Source organism: Natator depressus, chromosome 1 (assembly GCF_965152275.1).
Source record: "Natator depressus isolate rNatDep1 chromosome 1, rNatDep2.hap1, whole genome shotgun sequence".
NCBI lineage: Eukaryota > Metazoa > Chordata > Testudines > Cheloniidae > Natator > Natator depressus.
Window position 1 is genome coordinate 155,641,744 of NC_134234.1, and position 12,296 is coordinate 155,654,039.

Sequence of the window (12,296 nt, forward strand, 5' to 3'; positions counted from 1 at the left end):
TCAGAATCAGTGTGTGTGCTGCAGCTAGAATAGGAACCACAGTAGGTGAAAACCTGCATTGATATTAATGGGGCTTTTCCCTTTGACTTCAGTGAGATCCAGATTTCATCCAGTGTGAGAGTACAGAAAGGGAAAAAGAAAGTGAGATACTTTCACATATATTGGAAATACCTTAAAAACCTAATGCTAATAATGGGAAGTTCAGAGTATTCAATGAGAAGAAGGTATTCAATGGTATTCTCTTTAATATATGGTAAATGTATTAATGAAAGAGGTTGACTGTAAGGGGAGGGAGTGTAAATGAATAACAAGGGTTCTGCTTTGTACAGATATCCAGCATAACCACATAAAATGGAAGAAGTTAGCTACATTATCATCATTTAATTAATTTTTAAAAAGTACTAAAAAAATTCAAGGAATGAGACTATATTTTAAAGGACTACACTTTATTGAGTGTAGGCACTTATCCTTTGGAGTTGTACTTCACATAAAAGTGAAAACAGCACTATAAATATATATATCACATCCACACACCCAACGTATTTTAAAAGTACAGTATTAAGGTTGAACAGTCAAGCATTAAAAGATCGGAAATTCCAGAATTAATTCTGCTCCCTTGTGTGCATGCATTATCATACAGTCTTCAATTACACGATCACATACTGTTTTTTCCACAAGCGCTCTTCCTCATTTAGTCCACAGGATGGGCAGTGCTCATTTAATGAGCAGCTATTTGATATTTTGTTTTCTTTTCATTGTTCAATATGTGGCCCCAGGCCTGATTTACTGCACACTATTCAAACCCTGCTCTGAATATACAATTATTAATTTCCTCATTGGTTTTCACGCTAATCACTAGGTTATCTGAGTGCTTCACAAACATTACTTTATCTTCCCAATCCCTATTATCTCCATTTTACAGATGGAGAATGGAAGCACAGCAAGATTAGGGTAAAAATTTTAATTACAGTCCACTAAGTTTCGGTGCCCAATTTGAGATGCCTAGGACCTCATTTTTCAGAGTGCTTAGCATTCTATACCACTTTATATGTTCACCTTACACCTCCCACTGACTGCCGTTGCAGCTCTGAATTCTCAGCACTTCTGTAAACCAGATCCCAAGGTCTCAAATCAGGAATCCAGAAAAGGAGGGACACACTATTGGTGACCACCTTTGAAAAGTGTGGTTTAAGTGACTTGCTCAGCATTTCATAGGATCTCTGTGGCAGAGGCAGGGACAGAATCTAATTCTCCAAGCCAGCATTCAACTACTGTAACCATGAAACTATCCTTCCTCTTCCTGCAGTCCCCTGCCTCATTCACTGCACACCTTCCAACTTCTATAGCAAATAAAGCAGAAGTCCCTCGGACAACATTTTCTTTTACTACACAGCCCTGATTCCTCTCCAGAGCAGATCTATCCTGTGTACTAAATGAGGCAGAGGTCCTGAATAAAAAAATTAAATGTGATCATGTAATTAAGGACTGTATCATAATGCATGCATACACACAAGGGGGCTGAATTAAGGTAGCACAAGCCACCTTAATTCTGGCATTTCCTAACTTTTGAGTGCTTGACTTTGCAACCTTATATTGTTCTGTTAACACAGTATTGTATGTGTATAATTTCCTAGGTTTTTTAAAAAGCCAACTGAAAAAACAGAAATTCCATCATGTGGCAACTTATTGACACCAACATGGGTCATTAGCAGAATTGGAACCTTTAGATCCACCTCACAGAACTCTGCCACTTGAGTAACTGACAGTAGTAGGTTTTCATGTGGTCATCTTCCATGTGGACCAGCAGAAGAGGGGGATGGGACAGGACACTTTGACAATGGGTTTCACAGATATTTGCTGACAGCAGAGGAAAGGTGAGACTCAGGAATCCTTCGTTCCATGTCAGGCTCTGGATGGGAGTGTATTGTAGTGTCTGTCCCCCATAAACATGACCCCTTCTACGCCGTCCCCTCCAACATGTCCCTGTCCCAGCCCTCTCTTCCCCATCCCTTGTTCCTCATTCCCATCCCAGCCTCCACTCCTCCAGCTTCTCCTCCCAGGCCCAGTCTCCTTACCTAGCGACTCCAAGTCTCAACTCTTTGGACTCTCTGTACCAGTCTCTCCCTCAATCCCAGGGCCCCTCCCAGTTCTCCTCCATACCCTAGCTCTTTGTCAGATCTGTCTCCCCTCCTCTCACATCTCCTTACCCTGGTTCTCAGTTCCAGTCTCCTTGTCCATCCAGTCCCAGTCCCCCCACCTTCTCTTCCATTCTCAGCAGCCCCTAAATCTATTGGCTCCCAGTCCCCTCCTGTTTCCCTCCCTAGCTTTCAGTCCCCCCCCTCAACTTCCAGTCTCCGTTTCCCTCTTCCCCCGGCCAGCCTCCAGTCCCAGTCCCCAGTCCCAGTCTTCCCACAGGCTCCTTGTCACCATCTGCTCCCTCTGCCTCCCCTGCAGGTGAGGCTCTTGTCCCCTCTGCATTCAAATTAGGCAGCTTCTTCCTACACGCTACCTTGTCATCAGCAGCAGAAGGGCATGGAGAGACAGGCTGTCTGCCCTCAGTTTCAATGTCTGGCCCTGCTCTGGCCCATGGCAGCTCGGAACTACAATTGTGCAGAAAATCCTGCTAATCACTGGACTGGAGCATGCTCAGTACAGATGGAATATTTGGGGAATTTAGCAGCTAAAATTGAAGCAGTCTCTACTGAGCATGTGTAAACTGTGATTTTTCAGAGGCTTATTACTTGTCCAAATTTGGGCAAATATTCATAGGGACAGAAAAAGGGACATCCTGACATAAAGACCACCTCCCTTCCCAACTTTCAAGTCCCTTCTCCAAAGCATAGGGGCGCTAGAGCCTGTCAATGAAAAGGTCACCAGAATTTTTTTAACATGGACAAAACACCATATTTTCCCCTAGCCTTCTTCTTGGAAATGGCTTAACTTTTTTGGCTGAAAATTTCCAGAACAATTCAGCCTCAGGCAAAGACCCAGCATGGAAAATTTCAGCCCAAATGTCTAAAGTCTGGTAAAAGTCATAAGTAACTGAAAACAGAGTGATATAATGAGAAGTGTCAGGAGACTTTAATAATAGGCAATGCTACCAGTCCCTTGTATTATAATTAAACAGATGTCGATTTTATATATAGTAATTCCTAATTGTGTTAAAAAATAAAAGGCACTTACGTTCAACTTTTTTCTCCAGCATTGCCAAGTGATTTGCTACTTCAGTTTTCAGTTCATTGATTTTAAACACCCTGGGAAACAAATTCAGATCTGAAATATACATTTATATCTATATATACACAAGAAAGAAAAGATTTTCTGCTAGAAACCACACACCAGTTTCAAAGGGTGGACTAAGGAATGACATTTAACGGCAAGTAAAGAACAGCAAAATCTGTGCTGAATGTACAACCTTGAAGAAAGATATGTGCACATTCAAAGGCGATGGAGAGTCCATGAAAATTAAAAGAGAATGCTATAGTTATGGCTCTGAGAAAATGAAGTCATCACCCCATCTTCCAGCAGATACTTATTATCATGCCCCTTAGGGAAGCAAAACTAAATTGATAGTGCTTCAAGACCAGCATACAGGTATTTGTACACCTTTGAAGCTCTTTTTTCTTTCAATCATATTGGTGGCTTACAGAGATGTAGCAGAATTGATCCCTCTTACTGAAGCCAGTGAGGATAAAACAAACATTCGAAAAACATTCAGAATTATTATCTGAGGGAAGAAAAATGTGCACATTAAAATTGATAAACCGATGCTGAGCCTACAAAACTAAACAAAGCAGCACTTTTTTTTGCGGCCAATAAGATGATGGAAGCACAATTAAATCAATTAACCTTTCCTTTCTTCTGCAAATACCGTCCAAATTCCATCTTGGCCTAAGCCTTGTGCATCTCCTCGTTGCAGTCAATGGGAGTTGTATGGGCTGAGTCTGGCAGTAAGGCTGGAATTGTCAAGAGTTCTAAGGTCATGAGGTGCCCAACTCCCTTTGAATTCCAATGGAAGTTGGGTGCCTCACTTCTTTAGCCCCCTTTGAAAGCCTCAGCCGGGGTCAATAAAAGAAATAGAACTTTGCATTCATAACAACGATGTAAAGTTTTTACCTTGAGAATTGTTCAGCAACCTGTGTCAGTACACTCTGGAACAATTCCTCTTTCTCTAAAAAACAAAACAATGGGAAAACATAGTACACGACACAGAAAGAGAAGACAGTGAAGTCTGACACTGTATGCATTACTTCAACTTTAGGGCCTGGCAAATGCCACCCACCCGCTGCAACAGGTAGGGGAACTTGATGGAGCCATCAGTGAAGGGGGACAGTCCCAGCAGTGAGGTAAGGAGCTACTCACTGAAGGACCTCTCCCTTGGAGTCTCTGGCACTCATTGGCCAGCTGGAGGGGAAAAGGGTGCTGATTGGCTAGCATTCCCTAGCTCCCAGGATTTAACCTGGAATAGGGAGCCATGTGGAGCCTCTTTGGACTTCATTCCTGCAGCCCCACCCTACCCACCCTGAACTAGGAATGGGAACCTGGCCTGACAGAGGCTGCAGACCTAGCTCATCGTCTGATTAGGGGCGTCAGGAAAGATTCTTTTTCCCCCAGGGGCCAAGTAGCAGAGGACCAGAGAGTTTTTTGTCTTCTTCGCAGCACCTTCAAGCCACAGTGGGTTAAGTAGGAATGCGTTTGGTACCTAACGGGGGTACTTTGACTGAGTTGTTGATTTGTCACAATTTGCAGCTGGTTCCAGCACAGTTAAAAGGATAAAACAAACAGTTTCCAACCTAGGATTTTGGTGATGGGCCTTGGGTTTTTGGGACAAAGTGAGACATTAGGGCCCTCACGGGCAGAGTGCCCATTCTGCTGCACCCTTTGTTCCCCTTGTGGGGGTACATTGTGCTGCCACTCAGAATGAGCGGAGTACCAGGGGGTAGGCTGAGCAGTACCTACACTGAGTTATGAGTGATGTGGTAGGAGCTCTGGAAGTCTTGCACTGGAACCAACTAAATGCCTGGTATAGATGAGCAGGGGTGATTGTAGGTAGCGTCCCTCCCCTGTGTTAAAGTTTAATAAGATTTGTAGCTTTCGGCTTAAATCCATCCACGTGTCTGTCCTGTTTTCGCAGTGGGTCCGCATCAAAGAAACATATAAAGCAAAGCAGCTATTCTGGTGCCTTGAATGTAACCATTCGTTTTGGAATGAAGATATGCCAGTGATGGTACCTTTCCCCTTCCACTGGACTTGCTACTTCCTTGGTTCTACCACAGTCTCATATCCCCTGGCTACAGATTACAGCCAAGGTTTTCAAAAGAGGCTGATCATTTTGGACGCCCAACTTGAGATATCTGAAAAATATCTGATTTCCAGAAAGAATTCTGCACCTATCCTCTGACAATTAGGCCCCTTTCAGGTATCTCAGGGTGGACACCCAAAACTGGAGGCACCCAAAATCACTAATAGCTTTTGAAAATCTTGGCCCACTTTCCTCTTTCTGGCTCGCACAGGTTGCATTTACACTATAAACACACTGTCTGAAGAACCCAGTAACAACATGTTAATGCCTCAATGTAGCTAAAGCACAGCTTGGGATCATGCTTTAGTCCTATCTTTGGCACGGACTGTAAAAAGCAGAAAAGTTCAGTAACTTCTTAAATCTAGGAAGTGTCATTCCATAACCATGTTGTATTCTAGGGTAGGTAATAGTATCAGAAGTGTCTTCTTTACAAGGGCATAACACCCCATTGCTAAATAAGGTGATTTTGCAGAGTCGGAGCTGGCTGGTTGACTGTGGAGTCTGTAGTGCATTTCACCCATTGCCTGCAAAAACACACTCCAGATATTGGCCTACTCCCTGTCCTCCATTGTGAGTAACTACAATGTAGAAATAAACTGCATTACAGGAAATATAAAATTTTGACCTTTCTGGAGACCTAGGAAACCACTAGATCCTCTAGTTTGTTTGTTTTTAACTTAAAAAATTTCAGGTGAATTTAGTGCTCATGAAAGTTAGAGACTAGTAGCATGATCATAAATCAGGTAGTGTGCAAACAGATGTTGTGAAAGTTTCTCCCACACAACACAGTAAATGTACCTCATGCCTGACCTGCATGAGGTACATTTTACTTACTTTTACTTACTTCCCCAGAGACTGCCAGTTCTGCAGTGGTTTTGTTTTTAAACTTGTCTGCAGGAGGAGAGGAGACCACCATATTCATTTTCCTTTGTAATCCAAACTAGGATTAAAATTCAGGTCCCCAAACAAAAAAGGCCAGTCTGTGTATTAACTTGCTCTATTAGCTTTAGCACAAATCCCATTTTAATTTTCTAGAGGGCCCAACACATGAAATTGAAAAGGAAGTCAAGCTATAAATGATAGGACAGCACTAGGGTTGCCAGGCGTCCGGTTTTTGACTGGAAAGCCCGGTCGAAAAGGGACCCTGGCGGCTCCAGTCAGCACTGCCAACCGGGCCATTAAAAGTCCGGTCAGTGGTGCTGCGGGGTAAGGCAGTCTAGTCCCTACCTGTCCTTGCTCCATGCTGTGCCCTGGAGGTGGCCAGCAGGTCCGGCTCCTAGGCGGGAGGGCCAGGGGTCTCAGCATGCTGCCCCCGCCCTGAGCACCAGCTCCACAATCCCATTGGCTGGGATCCATGGCCAATGGGAGCTGCAGGGGCGGTGCCTGCGGGTGAGAGCAGCGCATGGAGCCTCCTGGCCCCCCCGCCTAGGAGCTGGATCTGCTGGCCACTTCTGGGGCTCAGCACAACATGGAGCCAGGACAGGCAGGAAGCCTACCTTAGCCCTGCTACGCCACTGACTGGGAGACGCCTGAGGTAAGCCCGTGACCCCAACTCCAAGCCCCAACCTCCTGCCCCAGCCCTGAGCCCGCCCAAATCCAGAGCCTTCTCCTGCACCCCAAACCCCACATCCCCAGCCCCACCCCAGAGCCTGCACTTCTGCCAGAGCCCTCACCCCCCTGCCCCCCAACTCCCTTCTCCAGCCCAGAGTCCCCTCCCACTCCCTGAACCCCTCATCCATGGCCCCACCCCAAAGCCCGCACCCCCAGCTGGAGCCCTCACCCCCTTCTGCACCCCAACCCCTTGCCTCAACCCAGAGCCCCCTCCCACATTCCAAATCCCTCGACCCCAACCCCCAGACTGGAGCCCTCTCCTTCACCCCAAACCCCTCATCCCCGGCCCCACCCCACAGCCTGCACTCCCAGCCAGAGCCCTCACCGCCTCCCGCACCCCAATCCCCTGCCCCAGCCCAGTGAAAGTGAGTGAGGGTGGAGGAGAGTGAGCCACTGAGCAAGAGGGAATGTAATGAGCAGGGGCGGGGCCTCAGGGAAGGGGTGGGGCAAAGGGGTGGGGCATTAGAAAGTTGGCAACCCTAGACCAGTGGTTCTCAAAGCCGGTCTGCCGCTTGTTCAGGGAAAGCCCCTGGCAGGCCGGACGAGTTTGTTTACCTGCTATGCCCGCAGGTTTGGCCAATCGTGGCTCCCACTGGCCGCGGTTCAGGAAGCAGCGTGGGCCAAGGGACGTGCTGGCCACCCTTCCCGCAGCTCCCATTGGCCTGGAGCGGCGAACCGCGGCCAGTGGGAGCCATGATTGGCTGAACCTGTGGACGTGGCAGGTAAACAAACCGGTCTGGCCCACCAGGGGCTTTCCCTGAACAAGCAGCAGACCGGCTTTGAGAATCACTGCCCTAGACAGCACTGAGTGATTTGACCAGGTAGCTAGAAAACAGCAAGTAAAATTTCTTGATTTTGTACATATTAAAAAACAGCCTAAAACCTACAGAAGTGGTGTCCATGTTCACAAGTAAAACATTGCTAATTCTTCAATGGGAGGAAAAGCAATACACCAAACATTGAGACTAATGCTTACTGCAGGAGAGAATTGTATCTCTTTACTGTTCTTTATGACAAGACAACTACAGCAAGTACACTTTAGACACATAGGAAAGGTTCATGCTATATCTTGGCTTTACAATGCTTAGTACTGCAGTGGTTGGCATGTTAGCAAACCTTAAGACAGATAAGTAAGGAGCAACTTTCCAGAACGCTGATGTTTGACAGAATGAAAGACATTCAGGATATACTTGGCTTTGACAATCTCCAGTAAATAATTCTTGCAATAAAAACTAAGACGTACCATACTGGGGAAGACCCTTGATCCAACTTGTCTAGTATCCTTTCTATTCCTGACAGTGGGTAACTGCTCTAGTTATGAAATGCCATACTATAGGGACATGATTTTTTATTTATGCTTATGCCCTGAAGCATGACACACGACAGCCAGATTATATCCTCCCCAGTATAGCTGCAGAAGCTATATCCATCACCTATATCACACTCACAGAGTTATCATTTTCCTCTATCATCTATATGTACACTCACACACACACACACAATATATAAATGTCTAAGGGCAATCCTCAGCTGATATAACGTGTCATAGCTCCATAGAAATCAATGGACCTATGACAGTTTACACCAATTGAGGATCTGTCCCAAACTCTTTGTTTTGCGCTATTTATCCAAATGTAATGTAACCAATAGAGAAGGAATCAGCAATAGACATTTTAAAGTAGAACAGGCCTATAATTCTAAAAGGAAATCTTGGGTAAAAAATTTTAAAGCATTTAAATGACTTCCACACCTAAGCATCATTTTCAAAAGTAACTTATAGGTTTCAGAGTAACAGCCGTGTTAGTCTGTATTCGTAAAAAGAAAAAAGAAAAGGAGTACTATTAAAAATGGTACCCCTTAACTCTTTTGTCTGAAATGTTATGATCCTCACTGGCTTTGATATCCTTTGCTGGCATTTGGTTTGTTTTTTAGGCTGTATTTACTGACATTCAGTAAAACTATAAATATATATGAAAAAGAAATAACTTTGACTGGACAAGAGTCTGTGGCATGAATGCAAATTAAAGTAAGATGGAGCATTTGAAATAACATTAAACATAAATGTGTCCAAAGTTTTGGATTAAGTGAGGTAAATCTAGAAAGTAAACATGGAAGATGTATCTGTTGTTGACATTGCTTGGGAGATAACCTACTTCTACATTAGATTTTGCTACTCACGCTTTAATTTTTACCTCTGTGCACATGGCTTATGCCTTCTTCCCCATTCAAGCATGGACTTAAATGAGAATTAACATCTATGCATCCCACCTGCAGTAGAGACCACCTCACTAGTCCGTACATTCTGCTTTACCAATATGCTACAGGCTACATTCTGCTTTACCAATATGCTACAAGATAATATCCTTGTATTATCATAGTGCCCAGCAGCCCCAGTCAAGGACCAATCATAGTATCAGTATTTCCAAGTAAAATCCCAGTCACAGAGCTGTGTTCTAAACCACTGATAATGCAGCAGGACAGCAAAGTTGCTTTGTACTACACAAACATCCTTAGGATAAAGCAGAAAAGTGCATAATCCTGAGGTCTTACTCCTGGGGGAATTCTCTGCCAAAAAATAAAAAATTCTGAACACAATATTTTTAAATTCTGCATATTTTATTTGTCAAAATAACACAATATAATCAAGCCAGTTTCAATTATTTTGGTAATTTATTTCAGAATACCTGTCAGCAAGTATGTCTGTAAGAATACAGACAACAAAAATGATTCAGGAAAGGTTTTTTGACAAATAGATTAATTACTAGGCATATTAATACAGACATCGGAGTAATAATTCATTTAAACTATGATACAGAAACGTATTTCCTATGCTCCTCAGAAGTAGTGCAAAGGCTTGGGGGAGCCAAGGGTAACAGAGGAGCTGAGGGAGATGGAAGTACTTGCTTTGGAAGATCCTGGGTGTGAACTTGGAGGGTTGTTGGGTATGGGTGGGAGAAGTATGGAACAGGGTTTTTTTTGTGCGGGAAAGGATTGTTAGGGAGCCTTCCCCATGCAGACCCTGGCTGACCCTTAGTCTCTCCCATTCAGTCAGGCACATCTGCCCCTGTCCGCATGTGTCCCTGCATCCCCACTCAGCCAGCCCCCCCATATGTCTCTGCAGCCCCCTCCCTCTGCCCCATGTGTCCCTGTACCCCCATCCTTATTCAGCCCCCACCCTAGTCTGTGCCCCCCACTGGCCCTTCTGAACCCCAATCTTTGAACCCCCAGCAGGTCCATGTGCCACACCCTTTCCATCCCTCCATATCCCTTGCCTCCTGACCTTGCCCCATGGGCAGGGCACTTTGAGGAACACAGCCTCTTTTCTTCCCTATCTGCCGATGGGGCAGCTCCCACCCCAGAGTGGCTGCTCTCTGTTCTGGCACACAGTGGCTCCTAGAGGGTGAAAGGCATAACTGCAGCACTTCTTGGCAGAATGTATTTTCTGCTGAGAAAAAAATATTCTGTACCGCACACGAATTCTGCATGTCCGCAGTGGTGCAGAATTCCCCCAGGAGTAGTCTCTACCCAGGAAAAACGCCTAATAGAGTAATGGGAATCTTGCCTGCGTAAGGATGGCAGGATCAGACCACCAAATTTATATTATATGGTAATATATTAATTGATTTATTTTTTAAAAAAACAGACTTTCTTTTAAAAATCCTTAGTATACTTAAAAAAGTTGCTAACCTTTAAAAAATGTAAGTGCATAAAGTGCTAATATGAAGTGCCAGGTTGACAGCGCTGGAGAACAGAGTCCTCTGAGTATCCATAGGAGAGGGAGAGCGTTGGCATTTGCAGTACAAACTTCCCAAGCACTTTCCCCTGAAAATCAAACCTAACCCATCTCTACAGCCTTGTCTACAGTAGGGAATTAAAATGTAAAAATCCCACCATTGCCAGCACTGGTTCAGCTGCACTGTTGTTTGCAACATTGGAGGTCCTAGTGTAGACAGCTCTCTGTCTCCAGCAGCTGTGTCAATTAAACTTGCTCAGCAGAGTAGTTCAGGTTTCCTTTATCTAGTAAATCCCCAGACTCTTTGCTGAGATTATCCACAAGACCATGCAATTAGTGTTTGAAACAGCAACTGCTTCTTAAACAAGATAGTAGATTTTAAGAAGTAGGTTCTTTTAGTTAGGTTTAAAACAGTAAAATGAGAAAATGGTGCTAATATAATCCCCTGTCCTCCACAAATGAAGTCGAGTAGCAATATGCTATATTTCTCTCACTCTCTTCTGGAAATGCAAGCTAAACATTTGATATTCTCGCATATGTTTTAAATATATTTTTAATATATTGGCACACACAGATTTATACCTTAAGCATAAACAACATATTGTCATTTCTAACAGCTGCCTCTTGTACTTTTCTGATATACCAAAATGTATCATGAATGTAACATACATAATGCAAAATACGTTTTGGAAAAGAATCAGTTGTATACACATGTAAGAAACAGATACCCAACATATAAAATATATTTCTTTAAAACAGCTTCTGTTTCCTTTGAGAGCATCCATTATCACTAGGCTACTCTTCAAAATATTACAGTTAATTATGAGAGATATCAGTAATACTTCTCAGGAACATGTGCTTTTATTTTCCAAATGATTTGATTATTACATGATTATGACTCTAAAATGGGACAAGCACACAGTAATCTGAAAGTCTAGGATCTAATTCATGCTCTGTTGTGTTTTTATTTTATTCGATTCCCGGGTTCAGTGACCCGAAGAGCAAATAAAAAGATTTGTTCCGTTACAGGGAATAGTTTTCAGTTACCTCAGAAAGGGTTTTAAAACTGCTGTTGAAAATCAAAGAGCTGAAACAAAACAAATAATACTTCTTATTTAAAATACCAGGAAAGCTTCATCTCTGCTTACCGTATACAATGCCTGGAATGCTACGAGTCCAGCAGTAAGAATAAACACAGAAACCTGTGTACCCTGAATTCAATGCCTCTCAGATCTGTCTCAATGGCTGTAGCATACAAGAGAGTGACAAGTTGCTTTTAAAAACCAACCCAGTAACAAAACTAGATGTTCTACTTTCACTCCTTCCGCCTGTCAAAACTCACTAAGTACCAGGACATTCTAATCCAGGGAACAATCAACTGCAATGTGATGTTTATGGATGTAATAAATGACTTTCAAAACAAAAATGTATGTTTTTACAACCCTAGAGTGCAGTAAATATATATGACTAACAATGGTAGTTCCTCTCATCTTAAAGAGACAAAGCACCATTTCTTTTCACCATTTTAATCAAGAATGATATAATTGCTTATTGAAAAAAAAAAAAAAAAAGAGAATTATGCATACACCATTTAATCTCTCTGGCTCAGATCCTCAAAGGCATTTAGGACCGTAGCTCCCATTGAAATCA

At 43.5% G+C, this 12,296-nt stretch overlaps 1 protein-coding gene across 1 annotated transcript in view; it reads right to left on the reverse strand.

The window, feature by feature from the left end:
* Window positions 1-12,296, reverse strand: part of PDE9A (phosphodiesterase 9A) — an 81,756-nt gene that overhangs the window by 44,894 nt on the left and 24,566 nt on the right. The window contains exons 5-6 of the mRNA XM_074969494.1: window positions 4,117-4,171; window positions 3,184-3,254 (exon numbers count right to left, since the gene is read on the reverse strand). Coding sequence (XP_074825595.1) covers window positions 3,184-3,254; window positions 4,117-4,171 — 126 coding nt within the window. The remainder of the gene's footprint in view (window positions 1-3,183; window positions 3,255-4,116; window positions 4,172-12,296) is intronic.